Source organism: Ciconia boyciana, chromosome 18, assembly GCF_034638445.1.
Source record: "Ciconia boyciana chromosome 18, ASM3463844v1, whole genome shotgun sequence".
Taxonomy (NCBI): Eukaryota; Metazoa; Chordata; class Aves; order Ciconiiformes; family Ciconiidae; genus Ciconia; species Ciconia boyciana.
Window position 1 is genome coordinate 12,567,222 of NC_132951.1, and position 23,224 is coordinate 12,590,445.

At 60.1% G+C, this 23,224-nt stretch overlaps 1 protein-coding gene across 12 annotated transcripts in view; it reads left to right on the forward strand.

The window, feature by feature from the left end:
- Positions 1-23,224, forward strand: part of EXD3 (exonuclease 3'-5' domain containing 3) — a 296,388-nt gene that overhangs the window by 253,712 nt on the left and 19,452 nt on the right. For 9 of the 12 annotated variants that reach the window (XM_072883188.1, XM_072883186.1, XM_072883189.1 and 6 more), the window contains 2 exons: positions 8,406-8,759; positions 9,140-9,383. The exons of the other annotated variants lie outside the window; for them this stretch is intronic. In XM_072883188.1, coding sequence (XP_072739289.1) covers positions 8,406-8,759; positions 9,140-9,349 — 564 coding nt within the window. In that variant the 3' untranslated portion in view covers positions 9,350-9,383. Of the gene's footprint in view, positions 1-8,405; positions 8,760-9,139; positions 9,384-23,224 lie in introns of those variants that run through there. 12 annotated transcript variants of the gene reach the window in all.

The following is a 23,224-nucleotide window of genomic DNA, read 5'->3' on the forward strand; positions in this document are numbered from 1 at the left end:
GTGCCAGAGGAGCCGTAGGGTGGCTTTTGGGAGGGTCTTTCTTGGGCCATGCCGAGGTGCTGTGGCATCGGGGAGCAACAAGGTCTTTCTCAGCGTGTCCCTTTTGGGGTGCCTTGGCCTTGCACTGGCTCTGAGTAACCCTGATGCCTGGAGCGAGGCTCAGGGGCTTCATCCTGCGAGACCGCCAGAATAATGGACAGTTAAACCCCACTGTACCAGCTCAGCCGGGAGCATTTTTGCCACTTTACTTTCTCCCTGCTCTTGTGACACAAAGAGCAAAGCTGCCAGTTTGCCCGGAATGACCTCTGTGCCCTACAAACCTAACCCCTTCCTCAAAAAGACAAAAATCCCATTGCCTTGCGCCTCCATCTGTTTAGCGAACAGTTTAACCTGACAAGATTAGCATTCGAGGTCGTCTCTTCTTCTTTTACTTTTTCCCCCCACCGTTTGCAAAGAAAACAGCATTGGATTTAGGACAAAAGCTTGAAACCCCTCATTTGTAAGTAGCACAGCCTTTGGAAACTGTTTTGTTCCAAAGTTATCTGGGGAAAGGGCATGCGAATCCTCCCCTAAAGCAAACAGGAGTCGGCCAAGGGGCTCAGCCCCAGGGAGGATGGAGCGAGAGCCCAGCACCTGCACCGGGCTCTCCCCGCTGTGGGGTCGGGGAGATTTTGTTGGGTTATCCCCCCCGAGGAGATTTGCGAAGAGAGAGGGTTGCAGTAGCGGGGAGAGGCTGCAGTGGGGTGGCTGGACCAGGAGGGAATCAGGATTCGCGTTCCCTGTTCCCCCATAGACACCCTCCAGCGACGTTTCACCGCACACCTCCATCCCTGTGGGAAAGCGTGGGGAGCGCAGGCTCATCCCCGGAGGTGATGGATGGAGCCGCGGCAGGAGGACGGTCATGAAGGAGCAGCGAGCATCAGAGCCGAATTAACCTGCGAGGGGACACAAGTGCTTTTTGTGTGTGTGTGTGCGTGCTTGTTCCTTAAACACCATCACATCCCACCACGAGCCCCTTCCAGCGGGCTGAGCCGCCCGGCCCCCCGCTGCAGCCTGGCACTGCCCAGAGAGGTGAGGGCCTGAAGAGTCCCTAGGGAATCATTGTCGGGGTGGGGGAAAAAGGTAAAGGGTTTGATTTTCATTCTTTGGGACCGTTTTCCCCTCCCTCATCTCCCGCCTGCCCCCTCCCTTTTCGCCACATTGTGCTGAGCTTGAATCAGACCTTCACAAAGGGGATTAGAGGCCGGTTGCTGATAAATAGCAACGCAGGTTGGAAGCGTGGGAACCAGCCATGGCGCAGCGCGGAGGGACATTCCTGCTCCGGAGGGCCGGGCGGGAGCAAAAGTCCGGGCTAACCCCAGGTCACCCGGGGGACCCAGCTCTGAGAAGATTTGTTCGGACACTGGCTTTTGTTGTGCACAGTTCCGTGTCAGCCCAGCGTGTCTCTTGCTGCTATTGATGGGGAAGGAAAGCACTATTGTCAGGCGCCCGAGGGCCCCCCTTTCACTCCTGCGCTCTCGGGGTGACGTCAAGGCGGTACGTGGGAACCCGACCGGCCAGCCTGGAGTGGGGCAAGCAGTCCCAGCGATGCTCCACGTCTACCGGCCCACTCGGAAGGCGAGGAGAGATGCTCGAGGGGTCCCCTGCGCACGTTGCCTGCAGGGCCAGGAGCTGTGCTTTCGCCCCTGTAAGCCATCCCGGCGCTGCCGGGAGAGCCGGGGCCGGGCAGGACAGATGCTCCAGCAGGCAGCTGGGTGGGAACATGGAGGGCTTTTTCTTTCTCTCAGCCCTGGTGTTATCAGTGAAATTTCCCAGAGGGAGGGGGTGAGGCAGGATCATGCCAAAAATTTGTGCCGGGAAACGGCTGCTGGACGAGAGCGCGGCCGCCCGGCCCTGCGAATCCCAGGGGTGTCTGTGGTGTCCGCTCTCGCCCCACCTGGACACCTGCTGATGGGCTGAGCATTTCCCTCATCCTCAGGCTCTTATTTGCTTACACGGTTTTAATCTCCACCTGGAGACCCTGGGAGAGGTGGGAGAAGACCTGGGGCTGGGTCTGACGCACCCCTCACTCCAGCTCCTGCTCCAGCCTCTTTTCGGGAAGAGGACAGGCAGGGAATTTCCCCGATGAAGCGCTGCGGGGTGTGCACTAAAGCTGTCCTGAGCAGCTAAATGAAGCTCAGCTGCTTTGCATCTGGCACTGAGGCTCGCTACAGCATCGTGGAGCATCTGGGGACAGGCAACGTGCCAAGGAGGGAGCCTGCTGGGAAAATCCCTCCATCCCGCCTCCGGCTTTTCCCCTGTGACCTGACAGCGAGGAGCTGCAGGTGACCTTGAACGCTCCAAGCTGCCTGGTCCTGGTCAGGCTCTGCACGTTTCTTCTGCCATCTCAGAAAACGAGCCGAGCACCAAGGCTGGGACTTGCTCCCAGCCCTCGTTTCTCCTCTGAAGCCTGATTTTGCTGCCAAAGGCTGGCTGAGAGCTGAGGCTCCAGCACCCCATCCTCCGAGGTCTGCCCAGGGACCACCAGGGCCGGGGTGACTCCAGAGCCACCCCCAAAAGCTCAAATGAGCCGAAGCCGAACGGTCTGAACAGCCACATCCAAGAGGGACCCACAGGCTTTGTGTCCAGCAGGGAGGCAAACGGGGGAGAGCGACAAATATATTTGCTGCCCCCGGGTCCTCCGGCTGCATCCCGCCACGTCCGAAGGAAAAGCAAAAGCTTCCTCTGCGAGCTGGGATTACCCCGGAGAACTGGGGCAGCCCAAGCGGGACAGCGGGAACGTGGCTGCTCTGCCGCCAAGGATGCACACTGCCCTTCCTGGGAAATCTGTGTGGGCAGCTGTAGCAATATTCCTGGAGGTCACTTGGGAGTCTAGGAGCTGGAGGGGCAGCGCAGCTCTGTTAGGGCAGGGCAACAGCCAAGTTTTTTTTCAAAGAGCCATGAAAAAAATGGGAACGGCTTCCAAGAAGCAGGATTTTCAGCATGCGCTGGTCTGGGTCCGTCCTGGTGGGTGTAAGGAGCAAGTCGCCACCCGGCCACATTTTCGGGGCCTTGCCTGAAATGCGTCCCTGGCCCCATGCGTGCCTGAGGGCGAGGACCCACCGTGCCGCACGGCATTGCTGCAGCTTGCTCGTGCCCAAGTGCTGAGTCAGCACTTGGCAAGCCTGGGGTGTTCCTGGTGAGCCTGGGAGCGTGCACAGATATGGGGCAAGGATGGGGATGGGGATGGGGATGGGGACGGGGACGGGGACGGGGACAGGGATGCTCTCCTGCTCCGAGCAGATGGGATGCTTTCAGACACCCCACCCTTGGTCAGGTCCCTGCACAAAACCATCCATGTTGCCCGGGCTCCTCCGGACACCCACCCCACACCCTGCCTCCTCCTCCTGTGGGTGCAGAGACCCACGGGGTTGCAGGGAGCTGGGGTGGGAACAGCCTGACAGCCGAGTCCTGCGCGTCGCAGTGTTGTCCTGCACTGCTGGTGTGTGCCTGGCTGCTGCACACGCCGCGGGCATGGAGGGGCAACTCTCAGCACTGGGAAGGGGATGGTGCTCTGGGTGAGGAAGCTCCTTCCAGCCACTGCCCTTTGGGTGCCTGACCTGCTGCAAAGGCATCTCCTGCACCCTCCGTCAGCCCAGCACCCACCCACCTGCCTCCGAAACCTCGCGGGGCACAGCATCGCCCACCCCCAGGCCAGGCTGAGCCCCCTGGGGTGCTCGGATGAGCCGTCAGGCAGACATGATCTCCAGCCTCTCCCACCACAGCTCACCCCTGCAGACCTGCTGAAGGGACCAGCCGGTCGCTGGCTGCCTTGTGATGGGCTGCTGTTGGATTTTTCTGTAGAAAATAAATAGTCCTGCAACAGGAGCGGATTTTATTATTATTATTATTCCCAGGCTATCAGAGTCACCAACTTAGCCCTGCATAACCGAATACAGCTGTTTCCTGTGCACGCAACAACAGGCCTGACACTCTGCCGTCCTCCCGGCCGGTTTATTTAAATAGGTAAGATCCGGATTTCCGGAGCGAAACAAACAGCGCTGAACGCCTGGACCGCTCCAGCCCTGAACCCTCTGCACCCCGGCGGTGCCCCCACTGCCCCTCTGAGCCTTCGGTCCCCTTTGGGGTCCCCTCTGCCACCGTGACAGGCAGGGAGAAGGTGCTTGTGGAGGTGCTGCCAGTGGCTGCTTTTATGCCTTTATTCCCGTGCCAGGAGAGGGCCAAGGGCAATTGTCCCCTTGTCCCACAAGACCACATTTCTCTGGCTGGAGTCTTTAAGACATTTGTCTGGCACACCTGAGGACCAGACCTTTCCTTTCCATCAGTGCGATGCTGAGCCCACGTGCCCCTCACCCAGCCCTGCAAACGCTGGCGCTGCGTGTCCCAGGGGAGAAGGGATGCCCGAAGCCTGTCTGCAGTCAGTTAGAGGATAAATAGTAAATGTGAGGAAGGGAGAGCAGTTGGGATGGTTGGGTTTAGCAGGGAAAGGAAGGCTGGGAGTGTCAGTGCGTGTTAAGACAGACTATCAGGTTTAGCTGGGCTGAGTTTTGTGACTGTTTTGCAGGGGTAAATTAAATTTGGATGGATGTTAACCTTCCGGTTGCTGCAATGGTGCAAAACAATTCAATTACCAACAGGTGCTAATCGCTTCCTTTTAACGGATGTTCAACGTTTGACCAGCCAGAAAGCAAGCTTGAAAACTGGGTCTCCAAGATGCCTCGCTGGGACTTGTGCAGGCACATGGGGCAAACTCCCCGGGTCTTCCACATGTCCCCATGTGGGAGATGTCAGCCAGGATGGACAAGACGGGTGTGCTCTGCTCGGGCACGGATGCCTTCCTCGTGAAGGGGTTGGGTCAGGCTGGGGAATGGCTCCGTGGACGCCGTCCTGCCAGGGCTCCCCTCGCACCGTCGTCCCCACCCCACCGTGGGCAGGTTTGCAGCTCCCCATGAACCGAGACACTCAGCAGCAGCAGCCCCGTGTGCCAGGAGCCACGGCGGCTCTGCCACGGAGCTCAGGGTGCCAGAGCTGCCTGCAGCTGCCTCAGTTCAGAGCCCCCCCTCGCCCACAAGCATCACTGTTCCCAGGGCTTGTCCCTTTGGCTCTTTGCAGAAGAGCCGTTTGGTGGTGTGAAAACTCTTTGGTGTTAATTACTGGCTTTTGGGGTGCAGTTACGTGATGTGGCGATGCTGACATGTCCTGACGCTATGCGCCCGTGCGGTGCCCGTGCCGGCATTGCGCTCACCCCCGCTGCCGCAGCACCACCGGCCCCAGCACAGGCAGCTGAAGCGCCAGGAAACTCTCCGTCTGTTTTGTAGGATTTGGTTGGGGTCACTTGGCTCCCTGGGGTGGGTCAGGCTGCCACTGGAGCCCAGCTGTCCCCAGGCCCGATGGCCCTGATGGCACCATTACCACTCCCTGTCAGAGCTGGTGCACACAGTGACGCTGCTCGGCATGAGCCCGGCTCGGGCCGTGGTCCCTTCCAGTGCCACCGCTGGGGTGGCAGCGTGGGTGGGTGGTTCCCAGTGACGGCTCGGGTCACAGCTGCCCCCAGGGTGCAGAGCTGGGCGCCGGCGCGGCTAACGCTGGCAGTGCACGGCTGCCGTGGGGCAGCTCTCGGCCCGCGCTCACGTGGGAGTCCTGGAGTTGGGGTGCTTCACATGAGCCTGTTGCTTTCCCTCTCTTGTTCTTTTTTCTTTTTCTTTTTTTTTTGGTGTCCTTTCCCTTTTTCTTTCTCTTCATTTTCTTTCTGTTTTTCTCTCTTTCTTGTTCTCATTCTCTCCCAGCTTTTCACACTACCCAGCTGTGCTCTCTTTGCAGTTCATACCCATCAGGCGTCTTGTCTAATGCTGCTTATAAGGACTGACCGCTCTTCAGCAGAGGTGTCTCCGTGCCCAGACACCCTGACTTATGTTGCGATAGTGAAGCCTTGTCACCATTAAACCAGAATCCAAAGATAAGCCCTAGCTGGACCATAACCTGCAGGGCTGTTTGCCAGGACGATGGTGAGCTTCCCTCCCACCGGGGCTGGAGGTCGGGCAGGGCAGCCGGGACGGCTCCTTCGGGCTTTAAGGCTGGGGAACCACATCGTCATCCACGACCAGGAACGCCGGGGCGGCACGGACGTCTGCCTGCGGGGGTAGGTGGCTCCCCGTCCCGGCGGGCTGCCTTTGCATCGGCACAAGTTAACAAAGATGAGCTGAGTTTGAGCAAACGTGAACGAGAGCAGGCGCAAGCCCGGCATTGTCTTATTTGCAGGCAGAACCAGAAGAAATCCTGGGGCCTCGATTTCTCTGCAGGCACCTGGGAGCAGCCAGATTTTGGGGGTCCTGAGCACTTTGCCGGTGACTGCAGAGGTGACAGAGGTGACTGTTCCTCACTCGCCACCCCCTCCTGGCCAGCAGGGCCTCGCAGGCAGGCCAGGTTACCAGCCATTTGGTCCCAGCAGTGTTGGGCCGAGGGCTGATGCCGGTGGCCGGTGGCGGGGGCGGCTGCCGCGAGAGGGGAACGATTCGCACCTCCGGGCAGGAGATGAAAGAGCTGCTGGCGCTCGGAGATGAAAGAGCCGGCGGGGCTGTGGCGCGGGGTGAGGACGGGAGGCGAGGGGAAGCCCCGAGAGTTGTTTTTCTTCTCATCTCTGCCGCGCAGCAGGACAGTGGCAGCCAGCGCCAGGCTTTCCCAGGGCCGCGACGGAGCGGGGCCCCGCGCTGAGCCCCATGCCGCAGCGGCAGCGGGACCCGCTGAGAATCCGTCAGGACGTTGCATGGAGGAAGGGAGGCTCTGGGGGTGTTTGCCTTAGGAGAAGGGGTGCGGGGGGGTGTTCTCGCATGGAGACAGCCGTGCCACTCCTTGCCCTGCCCGCGACTGTGCTGGCTGCTTGGGGTCATCCCTGTCACCCAGCGTTAGGTGCCATCATGCAGTGGTGACACAGCAGTGACACAGCCTTGGGCAAAGTCTCCATCTCCGGTCTGTGCGTGGTGAGGCCGGGGACAGGACTCGGTGGCTTGTCTGAGAGTGGCAGGGGAATGGCAAACCTCGATGTCCCCAGTCCCTGGGACTCCTGTCCCCAAGCAAGGGTGTTCCCGCATCGCACCATCGCGGTGCGGCATGCGGTGGGAGCCCGGCATGACTGGTGCCCTACCCTGTGCTGTGCCGTCCTGCCGTTGCACGCCCTTTAGCTCAGCCCCGGGGTTTCACGTGCAGGTGCGGATTCGTCTGCGCCGGGACCACCTGGGTGCCCTCCAAGGGGGTGGCTGTGTGTCGGGCTGGTCTTTCAGTGCTTCCTCTGCCGTCTCCACTCAGACTCTGTAATTCAGCAGGGCACACGCAGCACCGAGGCAGGTCCCCTTTTAACCTGGGGGGATAATAATCTCTCTTTAGCCTTTCCTTTGCCCAAGACTAAAGCTGGAGGAGCAGGAATCCTGGGGGCAGTCAGAGTCACCATGAGCAGAGGGTGTCTCCTGGGCTGCCGCGGATGCTCGGCTTCAGAGGTCCCTGTAACCTTCTGCATTGGTGCAGTTTGTCCCCAATGGCTCACGCGGAGCAGTGAGAGCAGAGGCCAGTGCTCCGGCAGATGGGCACCCACACCTTCCCCAGAAAGCCTGGGACTTGGAGGTTTGGACTTTGACTTGCCTTGGACTTTGAGGTTGAGCCTCCAAGACCAAATGGCAAGCTGCTCCCCCGCCAAAGCCTCTACCTAGGTACCTGAAGAAGGCCCATTTTTCATTTCTATGTATCATTTTTGTAAGCAAGAGCCTGTGCAAGGGCCTGGGCTGTTGCTTTGAGGGGCCTCAACCTTGCAGGTACCCACGAAATGGGGCTGAGCAGGAGAAGCTCCTATCCAGCTGCTCCCTCTAGCTCTCCCTCCCAGGGCAGATACCAAGTCTGATCACCCCGAGCTGCTCAGGCAGAGCTCAGAGGGTTTTATCCTCCAGCCCTGTCCCTGTGCATCCCAGAGCTCTGCCAGTCTGCAGGACCTCCTGGCAGGCTGGCGGTGGCCAGAGGCCCTGACTGGCTACAGCCACAAGCAAAGGACAGTGAGGAAAAGAGCACTGAGCCCCCTGCCATGGCAGGTGGGGACCACCAAGGCTTTGGGGACTCGCAGAGAGTGTTGGGTGAGAATGCTGATGGAGCCAAAGAGGTTTCCAGCTTGGCGTCTGCATGACCCGGACTGCAATGCGCTCATCATTGCATGGACTGAACTGAAAAATGGGGTGGGGAATCACTTGTTTCACCTTAAAATGTTGTGTTTGAAGTTAATTTGCATTGCCTCAGGGTGGCTTGGTTGGTCCTGAACCTCTTCGAAATAACTGGGTTCAGGCAGACCTCAGGCGGGGGAAGCAGAAAGTCTGGAGCCGTCCTCTAAACCCGTCTCTCCATTTGTCTTCTGGCTGGTCTCCCGGCAGGTCCGGGGCTGCTGCCCGCCCCGGGGACGAGTGCGCTTGCTCGGACAACGCTGCACATCTCCCACGCTGGACCCACTCGACGTGTGGAGCTGGGGAGGAGCTCCGGGGAGCTGGGCTGGGCTGAAGGCGCTGGACAAACCCTCCTGGCTGCTCCTCTCTCACAACTGCAGCAAGTTTGACAGTGCTCTGCCAACTCCTCCTTGGAGAGCACCATCCTCTTCAGGACCTGTAGGATTCGGGTGGCACCGGGAAGCCCGGGAACGATGGCCAGGGCAACGAGGATCCCAACTCAGTGCTGTGCCTCTCCTCTGCACCAGCTCTCCCTCCTCCTGCCTTGGCCGCCCCGGCTGCTGGGTAAGGATTGGTTCTCACCTTGCACAAAACTTAACACCCATGGCCCTGGTTCGATTTGTGGCTCAAAGGTACTTCTGAACTGCGGACGGGCGGTGATAACTCACCCACGTGCTCATCTCCGCTACACGGACACGTGTGTGCAGAGGTGCTGCCGCGGTCAGTGCCACCATGGTGGGCAGGCTTCACCCTTGCTGCCACAAGTGCCGAGGCACCTGTGTCGAGCGATGAACTAAACCTGCCGCCGGGTTTCCCAGCCCGTCTGCTGGACACTAGGAGTGAACCAAAAGTTTTTTGAAACCAGCCCAGAAACACACTGGGAGACAGCCTGCGTTTATCGTGCTTCTGCTTCCCCCTGAATTCCAGTCCTCTGACATGTTTAGATCAAACCTGATGACCCAAATCTGACTGTAGCAACTGAGAAGAAAAGTGACCTTCTGAAAAGAGCAGCTGAGCCAGCCCAGGAGAGCAGCCGCGTGTGCTTTGGGCCACCCTGGGCCGCTGCACCCAGCCTTGCCACAGAGAGGAGCAGCCAGGCAGCACCGAAACGTTTCACCAGTTTTAATTCAATTACTTTGCAAAACAGCGTGTAGCACCGCTGACACCTTCACAGCATCCCGTGGCAGCAAAACAGCTCTGGAAGCTGTTGATGGTGGCCTGTGCGAAACAGCTTAGTGGGCTCGGGCCAGGATCTAATAAACATGTGTGTGCAATGCAAAAACCACCTGCCTCTTTGCAACGGGACCCGCCGACGGAGCTGGGGGAGCAGAGGAGAGCATCCCTGCCCCACACCAGGTCACTGGGAATGGGCCAGCGGCTAGTTGGGGAACTGGAAAAGTCCCCCAGCCCTTAGGGACAGGCGGGTTGTGGGGTCAGGGAGGGAGCTGCCTTCACAGCCGACGGCAGGTCCCAATAGGGAAAGGGAAAGGAAAAAAATGGGCACGCATCCCTCCTTCCTCCTGCTTTCCTCGTTAGAAGCGTGGAGCTGGTCGAGGCTGCAAGGTGGCAAGTGAATCTGGAATTTGTGGGGTCTCGCAGCCATGTGGGAAGGCAGGGATGTGTCCCCAGGTGTGGGACTCTTCAGGCATTCAGCACCCGCAGTGGCCCTGGGCACCTCTCAGGCCCACTTCCCCAAGCTGTCAAAGGTCTCCAGCCAAAAATGGGGCAGGGCAGATATTTTTTAAGTGACGAAAACAGGAAAACTCTTTATTTCAAGATCTCTCCTCTAGCCCCTTCTTTTGTCAGCATCAAGCAGCTGTGATAGGCAGAAGCTCAAATTGTCGCCCCAGGCAGGTCTCATCTAATTAAAAGCCTGAGCAAGGAGGGTGTTACCCCAACTGTTCATCTTCTCAGGCAATGTCTGCCAACGTCTGGAGCAGGGAGATGTGCTCTGTGGTGATGCACATCCTGTCCCTGCTGCTGCCATGTTTCCCAGAGCGGCCATCACCCGCCGTGCTCAGTGCTCTTAAAATCTGGCTGCTCTAGATGCTGACCTGGGGCCCCAGATGTTGTCCAGATGGGCTTTTCCATGGCCCGGTGATGCTTTCCCAGCCTCGCTTCCCACCTTTCAGGGTAGCCTGAAGAGCAGTGGGAGTTTCAGATCTTGCAAATCCCAACATGCTTTGGTCAACGGTGTGGGAAGAACCAGCCTGAGCCCCGCAAACTGCTCAGAGGGAGCCTGGGGTGAGCTGCAGCAGCTCCAGTGGCCAAAGGGGGTCTGCTGGCCCAGGGACCCCTGTCTAGGGGACAGCCAGGGCAGCGTGCCCTGAGGGGGAAGGGCTCCCTGCAGCATAAACCCCAGGGGAGGGAGTCCCCCTTGCACCCCTACCCACAGCCCCATCCATCCCTCCCCAGCGGGGAACAGGCAAGGGGGACCCCAGCCACCCTGGGGGCTGGAAGAAGGCCCCCTCTCCCCGGGGGGCTTCCCCCGCTCCACCCCACCAGGGCTGCATGCCCGGCTGCCCCCTCTCACGGAGCCCCTTCCTCCCCGCGGGGCATCCTCCGGGGCTCGGCAGGGTCTGCGAGGAGCCGGCAGGGATGGCTGGCCCCAGAGCCCCCGCTAAGTGCTTGTGGGGTTGGGTTTTTTTCCACTCCTGGGAACCAAGCGTCAGCTTTTGTTGGCGAACAGACCGTAGCTTTCATGTGAAAAGGTTAGTACAGTATGTTAGTTCCTAATGAGGGGATAATAGAGTCTGATTCTCACACCCTGGGGACTGCGAGGTGACAGCAGCACGGGAGAAGGGTATTTAACACCTTCGCCCTGGGAACCTTTTCCCTTCGCAGCCGGAGTCCCCCGGCCTTGCCAAGAGCAGGGAGGAGGAGGAGGAGTGTGGTGCAGCGCCTTTGTCCCCACTTCCCTCTTGTGCCCCGATCCCATCCCATCGGCACACGTGTCCTTGCAGCGGGGACAGCCGGCAGAAGAGCCCGGGAAACAGTCGGCCAGTCAGTCAGGATCAAAAATCAGATCAAAATCTCCCCAGCCGTGGGCAGTGGGGAGGCTGTGGGTCACGGTGCCTTGTGGGGACGCAGTCCCTGGGGCCGGGTGTGTGGGGAGGTGGGGGTGAGCCCCCTTGGCGCGTGCGCTGCCCGGATGATGGGTGCCCTCGGTCTGCGTCCCCGTGGCTGTCACCTCCCTCGCTGCCTTGCAGCCATGTCTGTGCCAGAACTGGGGCTCACGGTGCCACCCGGGGCATCCTCGGTGGACCAGGATTTGGGGGCGAACATGTCCTGCAAAGCCCGGGCGGCGCAGCCCAGCCCAGGTGCCGCGCAGGGAGGATTTAAGGGCCCCGCTGCCCTGCCTTGCTTTTCCTGGAAAAATCAAGATTCCTTCCTGAATCCAGCCTCCCACCCCGTCCTGCTGCAGTGGCTTAGGACGGGGATGAGCCCTGCGAGTGCGTGGCACCTGGGGACAGCCCCGCGCCTGGCCGTGGCCCCTCCAGGGCTGTCAGCTGTCCGCAGCCACGTGCAACCCAGGACGGGTACCAGATACAGGTCGGTGTTGCCATTTTCTCGGGGGTAACAGCATCCAGCAAGGGCAGTCCAGGGTGAGGTTTCGCAGGGGCAACCGCCTGCCTGGTGGCAGGAGCTGCAGCGCCGGCCGCGGCTGGAGGCATGGAGCCTCGCCGGGGTGGGACGGGAGCCTCCCCGAGGAGCATGCTGCTGCTGCTTTTCTAACTGCGGGGGCCCGAGCTGGATCAACCCCCCGGCTGCTGTATTTATGAAGGGAGTTCAATTCAGACTGCCCGTGCAGGGAGCTGGAATGTCCTCGGAGCAGGAGAGACCAGTTTTGCCAAATTCCACCCCCACAGGATGCCAAATTACAAGTGTCATCGCCTGGGCTGTCACTCTGCTCCGAGCCTTTCGGGGCAAGACACCTTCCCACTACTTAGCAATCTTAGAAATGGCAGATTTTTGTAGTAACCCTTTCCTGGGTGACCTGTTTCTTGCTGAGGTTGCACGTGGGAAACCACCAGCTTGCAAGTCCCCAGCGAGCCGGAGCCGCCTGTCCTTGGTTTGCTGCTCCTGCTGGGGCGTGCTCGCCCTGCTGGGACGAGTGATGCTGCAAAGCAGCGGCTGAGCTCAGCACCGCCGTGTCCCCTCCACATGGCTGGGTCACGCATCAGAGGTGGGGTACGGGGTTTTTGGGGTATGGTCTGTGCCTGCTAGAAACAAGGTGCTGAGGAATTACCGCAACTAATGGCCAAAGTCTGTGTTTAATAACGTGGGGAGGGCTGGCGCCTGCGGCGCTCGCCAGGCTTTGCCAGCTCGCCATGGCTGTACCCATCCTGGGCATCCAGGTGATGCACGAGGGGGGTCTTCAAGCTGCTGTGCCCCTCTCTGCTCACATAGGACGGCTGAGTCCCTGCACCCCACCTCACTCCTGGCAGCGCCTGGCTTCATTGCTCGGCTCTTTTGTGCTCTTTTCTTTCTCCTTCATTCTTTAAAATAGCAGGATGCCAACTCCAGCCTCACCGGGTTTTTCGACAGCACCGCTTGAAGGGTGTGTGCCCTGGTTCCCGCATCTCGGTTAGTGGTCACACCAAGCTGGTGGCAACGCCTCCCTGTCCTCCCCGGTGGTGCACGGTCCCACAGGCACGCTGGGTGAGTGGCAAACCCCTCTTGGGGAATCGGGGCCGGGCTGTCCTCTGCTCCCCAGAAAACCCAGAGGAAAGCAAAGAGTGGGATTTTGGAAGGAGAAAGGCTTTGGGTTGGATCTTTCTGCAGGGACCCCTGCATCCCAAGGCTGGTTATCTCCTCCAGCCTGGTGAGCTTTGGAGATTTCTGGGTCAAACAAAAGTGTAGGAGCACCTCTGCTTCCCTGAGGGCACAGAAAAGGGGCTGAAGCCCAATTTTCCTGCCCAGGTGTGGAGGAGGCTGTGGGGGGTGGGATGGGGGAGGTTGGGAAAGCAGTTACTTAAGACCAACTGAAATGTCACAGCAAAGTGTGATGATGGTCAGTGCCTGCGGGTCAGCATCACAAAGCACCCGAAGAATGAGAATCCAACATTTTGCTTGTCTGTTGGGTTATTTTTAAACATCCAAACCTCTGGAGCAGGGGAGCCGAACCATGGGCCGGGCGCGGGGAGGGGAACCAGTGGCCCCAGGGACTGGCCATGAGAGTGATGAAGTTTGGGAAGAATTTGCTTTACTGAAATAGGGGCTTTGAGGTCCAAAAACGTGCCAGGTCTCAAGGCAGAGCCTGTGGGCTGTGCTATACGGCTGCTGTAGGCATCATGTTAAATACTTCTAGGACGGTGGGTTGGAGAGGCACTGACCTTGCCTAAGGCGCAGACACATATGGGCAAGGCAGTCGTGGTCCCTTTTCATCGGTGGGCAATTTCTGGTTCGTAAAGGCCGGATCTGGGGCTATCGCGGAGCAGCTCTCTCCTGGCTCTCCTTTGCAAACGCTGCCTCTTCCTTCTCCAGGCCGTGCTCCCTTGGCTGCGGCCCCGGCAGGCACAGGGGCTCCCAGGTCCCGTGGTGGGGAGCGGGCAGAAGTGCCAGCGGCTGCCGGTGGTGGCATTGCCCGCGGTGCACCCGGCTGCATGGCTCCTTCTCGGATTGCTCCAGCCCGGCCCCGTCCTCCAGAGGGAGGAGCAGCAAGTGGTCCCCTTGCTGGCCCGAAGGCAGGTGGATGGAGGCAGGTTGCCCACCCTGGTACATGGGTTTGCATCATCGCTGGGCCCAAGGGGCATCTTTCTAGGTCAGCCTGCGCAAGCCTGTTTGCACCGGAGGAGATGTTTTCCAGCTGAGATAGCCTGGGCCTGAGAAGCAGACATTCCCTTGCTTGAGTGTGCTGAAATGTTTAATTAGAGTTTAACAGCAGCCTGGGAAAAAGGTGTCTTGTCATATTTCTGGGCTGCGTTTTGTTGTTGAACTGCTAGCCCTGTATGAGCACAGCCGAGGGAGACCTGCCACACAATGAGCCCTTTATGTGCCTCTCCCCGCGGCTCGCCCCGACCCTGAACTTTCCCATTAGCTGTTGGCACGGTGCCCTCACGCATGTGCCCAGGAAGGAGCCAGGACAGCGCCGGGATGGGAGCGCAGAGCAACGCAATGGCTTTTCCTCTGTTTTTTGGGTCGGTGTTGCAGGAGAGGGGACAGTGTGGGGTGTCTGGAGGAGAGGACATCCCACCAGCTGCACTTGGATGTTCGGATGAGCCCAAGGTGCCCTGCTCTGAAGCAGGCTCCAGTGTGTGGCTACAGGGATGCAGCGCGATGGTCGTGCATGTGGCAGGATGCTGGGGTGCAGCAGGATGGCACCTGAGGACACAGCACGCACCTGAGGGACCCTCACCCAAGTGTTTCTGAAGATGCTGCCCACATAGATCAAAGGTTTCATTTCTCGGACCCCAGCAGGATTCAGACCTCAGTCCCATCCCTCTGCCCTGCACTGGGAAGGGAAGATGCTGAGCCCTGCCCGGCTGGAGGAGCCAGTGAGGCTGCAGGACAGGATCCTCAGCCCTCTCCATCACCCCCTGGGCACCTGGGTGGACCCCAGAGAGTGCAGCCGCCGTCCCGAGGGAGCTGGGGAGGAATGTGAGGAATGGAGCACACACCTTCCTTCCCCAACTTCTCCTCCACAAAGAGCCCATCAGCATTTTCCATGCACAGGTATTTTTTTCTGTGGGGTGAAATTAAAGTTTTGCCGTCACTCGCCTGCTGGTGTCCAGTTCATTAGCGACAGAGCAAAGCCAGGTTTGGTGGGGTTGGATTGCTCCTCTTGCTATCTGTCCCAGCTTTCTCTCCTCCAGTTGGCCACTGAAACAGTACAGAGCAAATCCCTTGGGTCCAGCAAAAGCCTAAAAAAATGCCACATGTTTATGTGTATATTATTACCTCTTTTTACCTTTTTTTTGCATGACACAAGCATGCAATGCTCTAGAAAGCTCCCTGCTGCGGTGAGAAGACGTGGAGGTGTTGGGGCCCCCCAGGAACACGCCTCTCTCTCGGTGGTGACCTCACATGTCACCAACACGCTGGGGTCACATTAGCACGTCTGGGAGGTGTTGGGCTGGGAACGTGGGGAGTTGGTGCATGAGGTCTCTTGGGCTTTCTCTTTGCTCCAGCAGCAGTGGCTCGTCCCCTAGTCTGTCCCCAGGGGCTTCCCTCTTGTAGGTCCCAGTTAGCAGCTTGCATGGCTTCTTTCTGGGACCGTTTGGGGGGGATTCTTTTGGAGAAGTCCTGCAAGAGCTGGTGTTTTCCCTTGAGATGAGATGCACAAAGGAGATGGTGCTCCCAGTGAGCTCCTCTGTGCTGGAAATGCTGGCAGAGCCCAGCCGTGCAGCTTCGTGCTCTGCTCCCCCATGGGATGAGCTGTACCACCAAGATTGCATTGGACGGTGAGAGCCTTCCAAAGGTGCTTGGCACCAGCCTGGTCCTCACCAAAATCCCAGCTTTGCCCACCTTTGTTCTACCAAAGTTTTCTCAGTAAGTTTGTGGCCCCTGTGGCAGCTCATGGCCCATACACCTTCATTCACAGTGTGTCCTACAGCCGTACTGGTTCCGCCTTCAGTCCCAGAGGTGACCAGCCTTGGTCCTAGCCCCGCCAGGGGTTGTCTAGAGAGAAGGACGCTGGCAGGATTGATTGGGAATGTGGTTCTGGGTGTTAAAACTGCTCCCCATTTGCCCGTATTTTCCTCTGACCTGCTCCAGACATGCAGGCACTGCGGGCAGAGGCTGACGCCTTTGCTCAGAGGCTGGTAGGTGATGCCATGGAGAAGCTGTGGGGACCTCCTGCTCCTCCTCCACGCATGGTGACGGGGATGAACTGCAGTGGCGACCATCCCAGACTGCCTGGGAGGATTGTGCAGAGGGACCGACTGTCACCAAATTCACTGGCAGGACATGCCATTTCCATGGTGACATCCTGGCCGAGCCGTATGACCAGCAGCACCGTGGTCCTCTCCATTGCTGCTCCATTTGTCAGGAAGCTTCCCCAGCCCCGGTGGCCCTCCGAGATGAGCAGGGTCTGCACTGGGAATGACTTTCTCCCCAACAGCCTTGGCCTGTGTTTGAGCTAATGCAGGCCAGAGTATGGGATTTTTATGCTCTCCATGAGGACGAGGGCGAGTCTCGACTCACAGCAGGGAAGATTCAAGTTAGATCTTGAGCTGCGTGGAGAGCAAAGCTTGGGGAAGCTGGGCGTCTCCATCAGCAGAGGCCGTTAGGAATGACGGACGGCTCACGGGTAGGTCTGCTCCTGACCTGGGGTCTCTGATGATGTGGTGGCCCTCCACATCTGGAACATCTGGACAGCTGCTGCCTCCATGGAGAGGTGGGCACTTGAGCACTGCTGAGCTCTGTCTGGGCTGGGACCAAGGAAAGAAGCCCTGCCTGGAGGTCTGCAGGGCTGTCAGAGACCAGCCCTGACGCTGGTGAGGGACAGCCAAGGCTGAGACATGGCTTCTGCATTTTTCCCCCTGCTGATGGCAGGGGGGGAGCGCCCAGCCCCGGTCTAGGGACCCACGTGGGGTGGAAATGCCCATGACATGGGATGAACCTGCAAGAGCACCCACCACCCTCAGGTACATTTCAGCATGGCTTGCATGGGGGAAGGATCTGGCCCTCATGGGCTGCAGCCCCTTCATGCTGGCAAGTGTTTGCTGATGGGGTCCCTGCAACCTTCTCCCCAGCATCCTGGAGGTTGAACATGGGTTCGAAGAGGCTGGTGTCTTCTCTTGGAGGGGCTTTGGGAGCCACAGGGCTGCTGGCCAGGACAGGGTCAGGGTGCTCAGCACTGGAGGTGGCTTCTCTGAGCAGGAGCAAGGAGCTGCTGCGCGTTTGTTCTTGCCAGTGAGTGGAAATCAAAAGTTGCCAGGAGAGACGCAGGGGACAGCACTGTGACAATGGCACCTGGGAAATAAGTTGTCCTCGGGAGAGGCGAATCTACCTGGGCCCCCAGAGATTTATGTGCGATGGAGAGCATGTTCCAACTTCATTGTAACAGTAATGGCAACAACTGCATTTGCAAAGGCAAATATTTGCTCCATCTCCCCACCTCCGGCCCTGGGAGAGCCTGTGAGGGGCATCCCCGCCACCACCCACTTCCCACCAGGGTGGAGCGTGCGGTGTCCCTCCTGTCCCGCCTGGGAACGGTGACCGAGCGAAACAAAGGGGAAACAGGGGCCCCTTGCTCTGCTCTGCTCCCGAAACCCCCCTCTCAGGACCAGCACCCCGGCCCTGGGTCGTGGCAGGCTCTGCCTGAGATGGGGTCACGGTTTCATTTTCCAGACCCACTGGGTAGCTCCACCCTCCATGGGGTGCTGGGCACCGTGGCCATGCAGGCAGGGTCCTGCTGGCTGCCCGCGACAGGCAGCTGCCAGCAGGTGCTGAGACATGGGCGGATAAGCCCACGGCGCATGCAAAGTGCCCAGCCCTGAGGGAAGGGGCAGCATCCAGCCCAAAGGCATCCCAGCTCGGAGGCCAGAGCCCAAAGACGGAGCCACCGTGGGGGCCCCGGCTCTGTGGAGCTCCCTGGGGAGCGTGGCTGCTGCTGGCACGGCAGCTGCGTGGCAGCTGCGTGCGAGTGAGAAGCCACATCCGCTGGGCCGGGCCGTGGCACGCTGGGGCGGCTGCCGGCTCCTGGCACACCTGCAGCAAGACGCCGTGCAAACAAACCTGCCTCACCGTGGGCTTGCAGGCAGGGGCTGCCCGCGCCCTCCAAGCGCTCCTCCTCCTCGCCGGCTGCCGGCGCGCCACTGCCCACTGCCCACTGACCCAGGGCCGCTGGCTGCCCCACAGGAACCTCAGCTCAGGGTCGTCCCCACCGGGGCTGGTGGGCAGCGCGAGGGTGGCACGCTCCTTGCCAGCCACGTGGCACCTCCCGAGCCGCAGCTTGTTCCCAGAGCCCTCCTTGGCCAAGCAAGGGTTTTGCAGCCCTTTTGTACTCTGTCAGGGTAGGATCTGGCCTTCATGCCCAGCTCTTTCCATACCCTCTTTGTGCCCGGGTGGTGACAGTTTTTGGAGCAGTCCCACACTCACGAGGACCACCCCAAGGCGAGAAACGGCGCCAAGCTCTGTGTGAGGTTCTCGCCAGGCTCTTGGGCTGCTGCCGTGGGTTACCCAAAGATGCCAGGATAAAGCAGCGGCCCATGTTCTGGGGACACCGTCTGTCCCGCAGCGGTGCAGGCTGAGCTGGGGAGCTGCACGCCCTCCTCCAGCGCCAGCAGTGCAGCCAGCCTGGCCAGGGAGGCTGGTGGGTGCAGGGAGCTGCTGCAGGAGCAGCCTAGCGGGAACAGCATCGCCGTCGCGGTGGGCTCAGGGTTCTGGGTGCACAATCTTGTGCCAAACATGTCCAGGGTATCACCTGTCGAACATCACGCAGAGCTGAGAAGCAGGATGGAAACCTCTGCCATCAGCGGGAGCCCTGCGGGAGGTAATTTCCCTGCCGTCCCCAGCATCACTCCTTCCCCTTCTGTTCTGCAGAATGTCAAATCTGCTTTCAACAATTTTCCGCCCGCGTGTGGGTGTGTTTGCCGCTGCCTGAGCCCTGCGGGGCTGCAGCTCTGGGCTGGAATTGGCATTTCGGACTGTCCTGGGCATGGGATCGGGGAGCCCTGGGCTGGGAGGTCTCCACCAAGATGCTGCCAGAGCTTTGCTCCTTTTCTTGTCACTGCCACTGGGTGTGACAGAAATGGGTTTCCTTAAGGGCTGTCTGTGCTCATCCTGGTTTTTTGATGTAGGGCTGAGCAGAAGCACAGGGCACAGGTTTGGGTTTGCTCTTATGGGGCCACTGGAAGGCTGCTGTCCGCTCAACTGCTCCCCAGCAGTACAAAAAAAAGTTGCAAAACCTTTGATTGGGGGAAAAAAGAGAATGAGTCAAAAGGACTGGTTGGGTTTTGCTAAATCCAAGAGGAGAATGCTGTTAGGAGTGACAAGGGGACTCGGAAGGGGGCTGAGGGGAGACGTGACTTCTCTGGTGATGAGCTCTAAGAAGGGTTACGCAGGGAAACGGTCTTGGCGTTGGGATGCAGGGTGGGTATTGGCAGGGCAAGAGAGCCCGGAGCGAACACATGAGGCAGCAGTGACTGAACTGGAGAGCATCTAGCTAGTAACGCTTCTCAAGGTGGAAAGGCAGAGCACGATGGAAATGAGAGGGCAGGGAGGAGCTTGGTGCTGAATACACGTGGAAGTGGTTGGAGTGGGGGTGATCAGTGTGGAGGTGATGGGAGTGGGGTGACCACACTGGGGGTGATGGGAGTGGGGCTGGTGGGCGTGGGGCTGGTTGGAGTGGGGTGATCAGATTGGACATGGTGGGAGTGACGCGACCAGACTGGAGGTGGCTGGTATGGAGGTGATGAGAGTAGGGTGACCAGACTGGAGGTGGTGGGAGTGGGGTGACCAGACTGGAGGTGGTGGGGGTGGAAGACAAAGCCTCCGTCAGGGGGTTGCTGCTGCCCAGATGAGAGGAGCAGCCGCTCTGCAGGGGACCCTCCAAAGCACAGGCAGGAGTGAAGCAAAGCGGCGCTGAGCTAGCAAACGCCCAGAGCCTCCCAGGTCCTCCAGGAGCTCCCTTCCCACGCTGCCGAGGATGCCACTGCCCTTTCAGCATCTTCATCTCAGAGTGAGGAGGAGGAGCTGATCCTGGCAGGTCAGCTGGGCATGGGGGTTCTGCCACCCGCAGCCCTGCCCTGCCTGAGATGGCCATCTCCCTGAGATGGCCCCAGCTCTGCCGCCACGTGGGTCACGCATGGCGATGGGCCGTGCAAGCACCGTGCCTGGTTGGGTTTCTCCTGGACTTGGTGGACGGTAACATGCAAACGAAGATGCAAAGCGCATCCCTCCCTCAGGCTGCTGGCGAGCTGCCCGAGGGGCCCCGTGGTGTTGTGAATGTGGTATCTCTGCCTTAGGAGCTTTTCTTTCTTTATTAAACTAAAGGCTGGCTTTGGATGTCAGGGATCCGGGACTTGTCTCGACGCATGTCCAGGGAAGTTGCACCACAGCTGATTTTTACAGGCTCCCGACCAGCGGCGCTGGGAGCCTGGACCAGTTGCAGGACCTCGTTAAGCGCTGAGATCGGCACGCGTGGGACCCCAGGGCAGCTTTTACTGCTCCACCCATCGGGGCTGGCGAGACACCCCTGTCTGTGACTTGAACCCAAAAACCTCTGCCTGCCCTGCACAGTCATCCTGTGCTGCTCCCTGACAGGTATTTAGGGAATCTGGGGCCCCGTGTGCCGCTGGCAGAGGGGCGCAGGCTGGAGAGCTGATGCAGGGCGCTGGGAACCCAGCTGCAGTGCTCCGAGGGCTCGCAAGTGTGTCAAAGCAGAAATATGTGCTGGGAACAGCTTTGCCCTCCCTCTCTTTGGCTCCTCCTGTGCACGCCAAGCAAGGCCAAGTCCCTGTGCAGGCAGGGAGTGCTGCCTCCTCGCCAGGCTGCTGCCCCCGGCCCCGCTGGGGTGGGCAGGGAGGTATTTGGAGGGTGCTGAGAACTGTTTGGCTCGTGGCAGGCAGAGCGCAGGCTGGCGGGGAGCCCTGCCTGCTCCCCCCAGCTGTGCTCCACGGCGGAGGACTGGGAGGACGGATCCAGCTCAGCCCGCTGGAAGGCTGTGGCTTGTCCCTGGAGGGGGGGACCGCGGGGAGCAGGTCTGGGGGCAGTCAGACTCATCTGTGGAGCTGGGGCTGGAGGGAATTGAAATCCTCAGGTGCAGGAAAGTCCCTGCACCTCATGGTGAGGAACGTGATGGTGGTTTTGATTTTAGCAGAGTTTAAGCTCTGCTTCAAAATGAAAGCATCCGGCCCTCCCGGCTGTGGGGAGCACAACCCCCCGGCACATCCCAACCACCACCACGCAGCCGAGGGGCTGGATCCAGCACCCGCGGCTGTGTCTGGGGCAGGGGACCAGCCACTGGATCATGCTGGAGCTGGTTTATCTACCCGGGCTTTCCCCACCTTCGACCAATCCATCCCACAGCCCGAGGGTTTGCTGCTGGGGTGTGCTGCCCGGGAGGGACAGACGGACATCCCGTGGGTGGGATCTGGGGAGGTGAGAGGGTGCATCCGTGGCCGTTTCCCCAAGGGCACACATTTGCTGTGGGGTGGCCGGGCAGGCCCATGCTGGCCCACAGGCAGGGGCTGCGAATGGTTTGTTACCTCTGTAAAATACCGTGTTCCCTTCCTCACCCCACCACGGCCGAGCTGGCAGCAGCACCACTTCCCTGGTGGGCACCTGCCCGGGACCCGCATCCCACCCACGCTCGGCCCCGGGGAGCCTGGCCGGCAGCACAGCCCAGCTCTGCTGCCCTTTGGGGGTGAGCCCAGCCTGGGGGTGAGCTCCTGCCCAGAAGTGAGTCCCTCTTGGGGATAAGCCCCACCTGGGGGTGAGCCCAGCCTGGGGGCTAATCTCAGGATGGGGGCTAATCCCATCCTCGGGTCTAATCTCAGGCCAGTTGCTGATCCCAGCCTCGATGCTGAGCCCAGCTTGGGTGCTGAGCCCAGCTGAGTTAAACCAGGGTGCTGAGCCCAGTTCAAATGCTAAACCCAGCCCAGCTCAGCCTGGGTGCTAAGCCCAGCCTGGGGCTGAGCCCTGCCAGACCCAGACTGGAGGAAAGCTTCTGTGCCTTGCTCTGTCCATCCCCGTGGGGTAGGTGACAGCCCAGCCCGGCTGCGGGACGCACGCCAGGATCAGGGGTTCCCCCCAAGGCCGCTGTGTCGGAGCCAGCCTGGGCCCGGCCGCCGCGCGGGCAGCAGCGCGGGCAGCAGCGCGGGCAGCAGCGCGGGCAGCAGGGCGGGCAGCAGCGCGGGCAGCAGGGCGGGCAGCAGCGCGGGCAGCAGGGCGGGCAGGCATCCTCCCCGGCTGCCCGTAGCCCCCGGGCCAGGGCTCGGTGCCCCGCCGGCGCAGGCCCATAATGCCCGTCTTGTTGTGCAGGCTGGGAGCGCACGGGGTGAGCTTCCCTGCCCCCCTCCGGCCCGTTCCCAGCCTATTCTACCTTATGTGTAGGAACTGGTTTTTCTTCCTGGGCTATTGTTTCCGCTGGATTGGTTAGATTGCTCCAGGCCTTGCTCAGATTTCCTTTCTCACGCTTTTTTTTTTTTTTTTTATATTCCCGTTTTCTGCTGCAGCGTCTATTCTCGCCCCAATTAAAGCAGCAGGCGCTGCCCGGCGGGATGGGGGGGGTCTCGCCTCCTCCCGGCTCTGCCCCGAAGCTCGCTGTGATTGCCCAGGACGAGGGGCCGGGCTCCAAAATCACGTTCCTGTGCTGGGGAGCCTGCTCCTGGGCCGGTAAAGGCAGTCTGTGCCCTGGACAACCTGCCGGCTACACAAGCTTCTCGGGCTCAAGCTGCTCAAGTTTCCATTTTTCTGCAACTATGTCCACTAAATGGATTTTTTTTTGCTTTAGTAAATAAAAAGCAATGGGTCTGGTGCAGCCCTACAGTCTTAGGCCTGGCTCCCACAGAGCACCATGCAGGGTGGGATTGCAGGGGTTACCCCGGGGTGCTGAGCCGGGGGGCACCACATCACCTCCAGCCCAGCTCCTTCCCGCGATGCTGCTGCCTGAGACCAAGCTCATCCTGCTGAGCTTCAACCGCTGCTCAGGGGGATGAATCCTGACCCTCCTGGGCCAGTCCTACCCCTGTGGGATGGATTTAAGGGCAGGCTTGAGAAGGGACACCTGCATCTGGCCACTGACCCAGGTAGTGGCATGGTGAGCGTGCGAGAGGGCTGCTCTGTGTCTCCAGAGGGTTAGCTGTGATGAAGTGTTCCCAGCCTCAGCATGGCTGGAGGAGAGGGGAGTCTGGCCTGCAGAGAGGCCAGAGGAGCTGGCTCCCCAGCTCCTTCCCTCCTACCACACTACACCACAGACCAGGCAGAGGTCCAGGCGGGATGTCCTGGTGCCTCAGAAGATGCTGCCCTCTACCAGGAGGTCTGGCACGCCGACAGGGAAAGGCAGGTAGCGCTCAGATGGTATCTGGCTCCAGCTGGGGAAGGCAGCGCATCCCCCGGGGGCCTCCACATTGCACCACGGG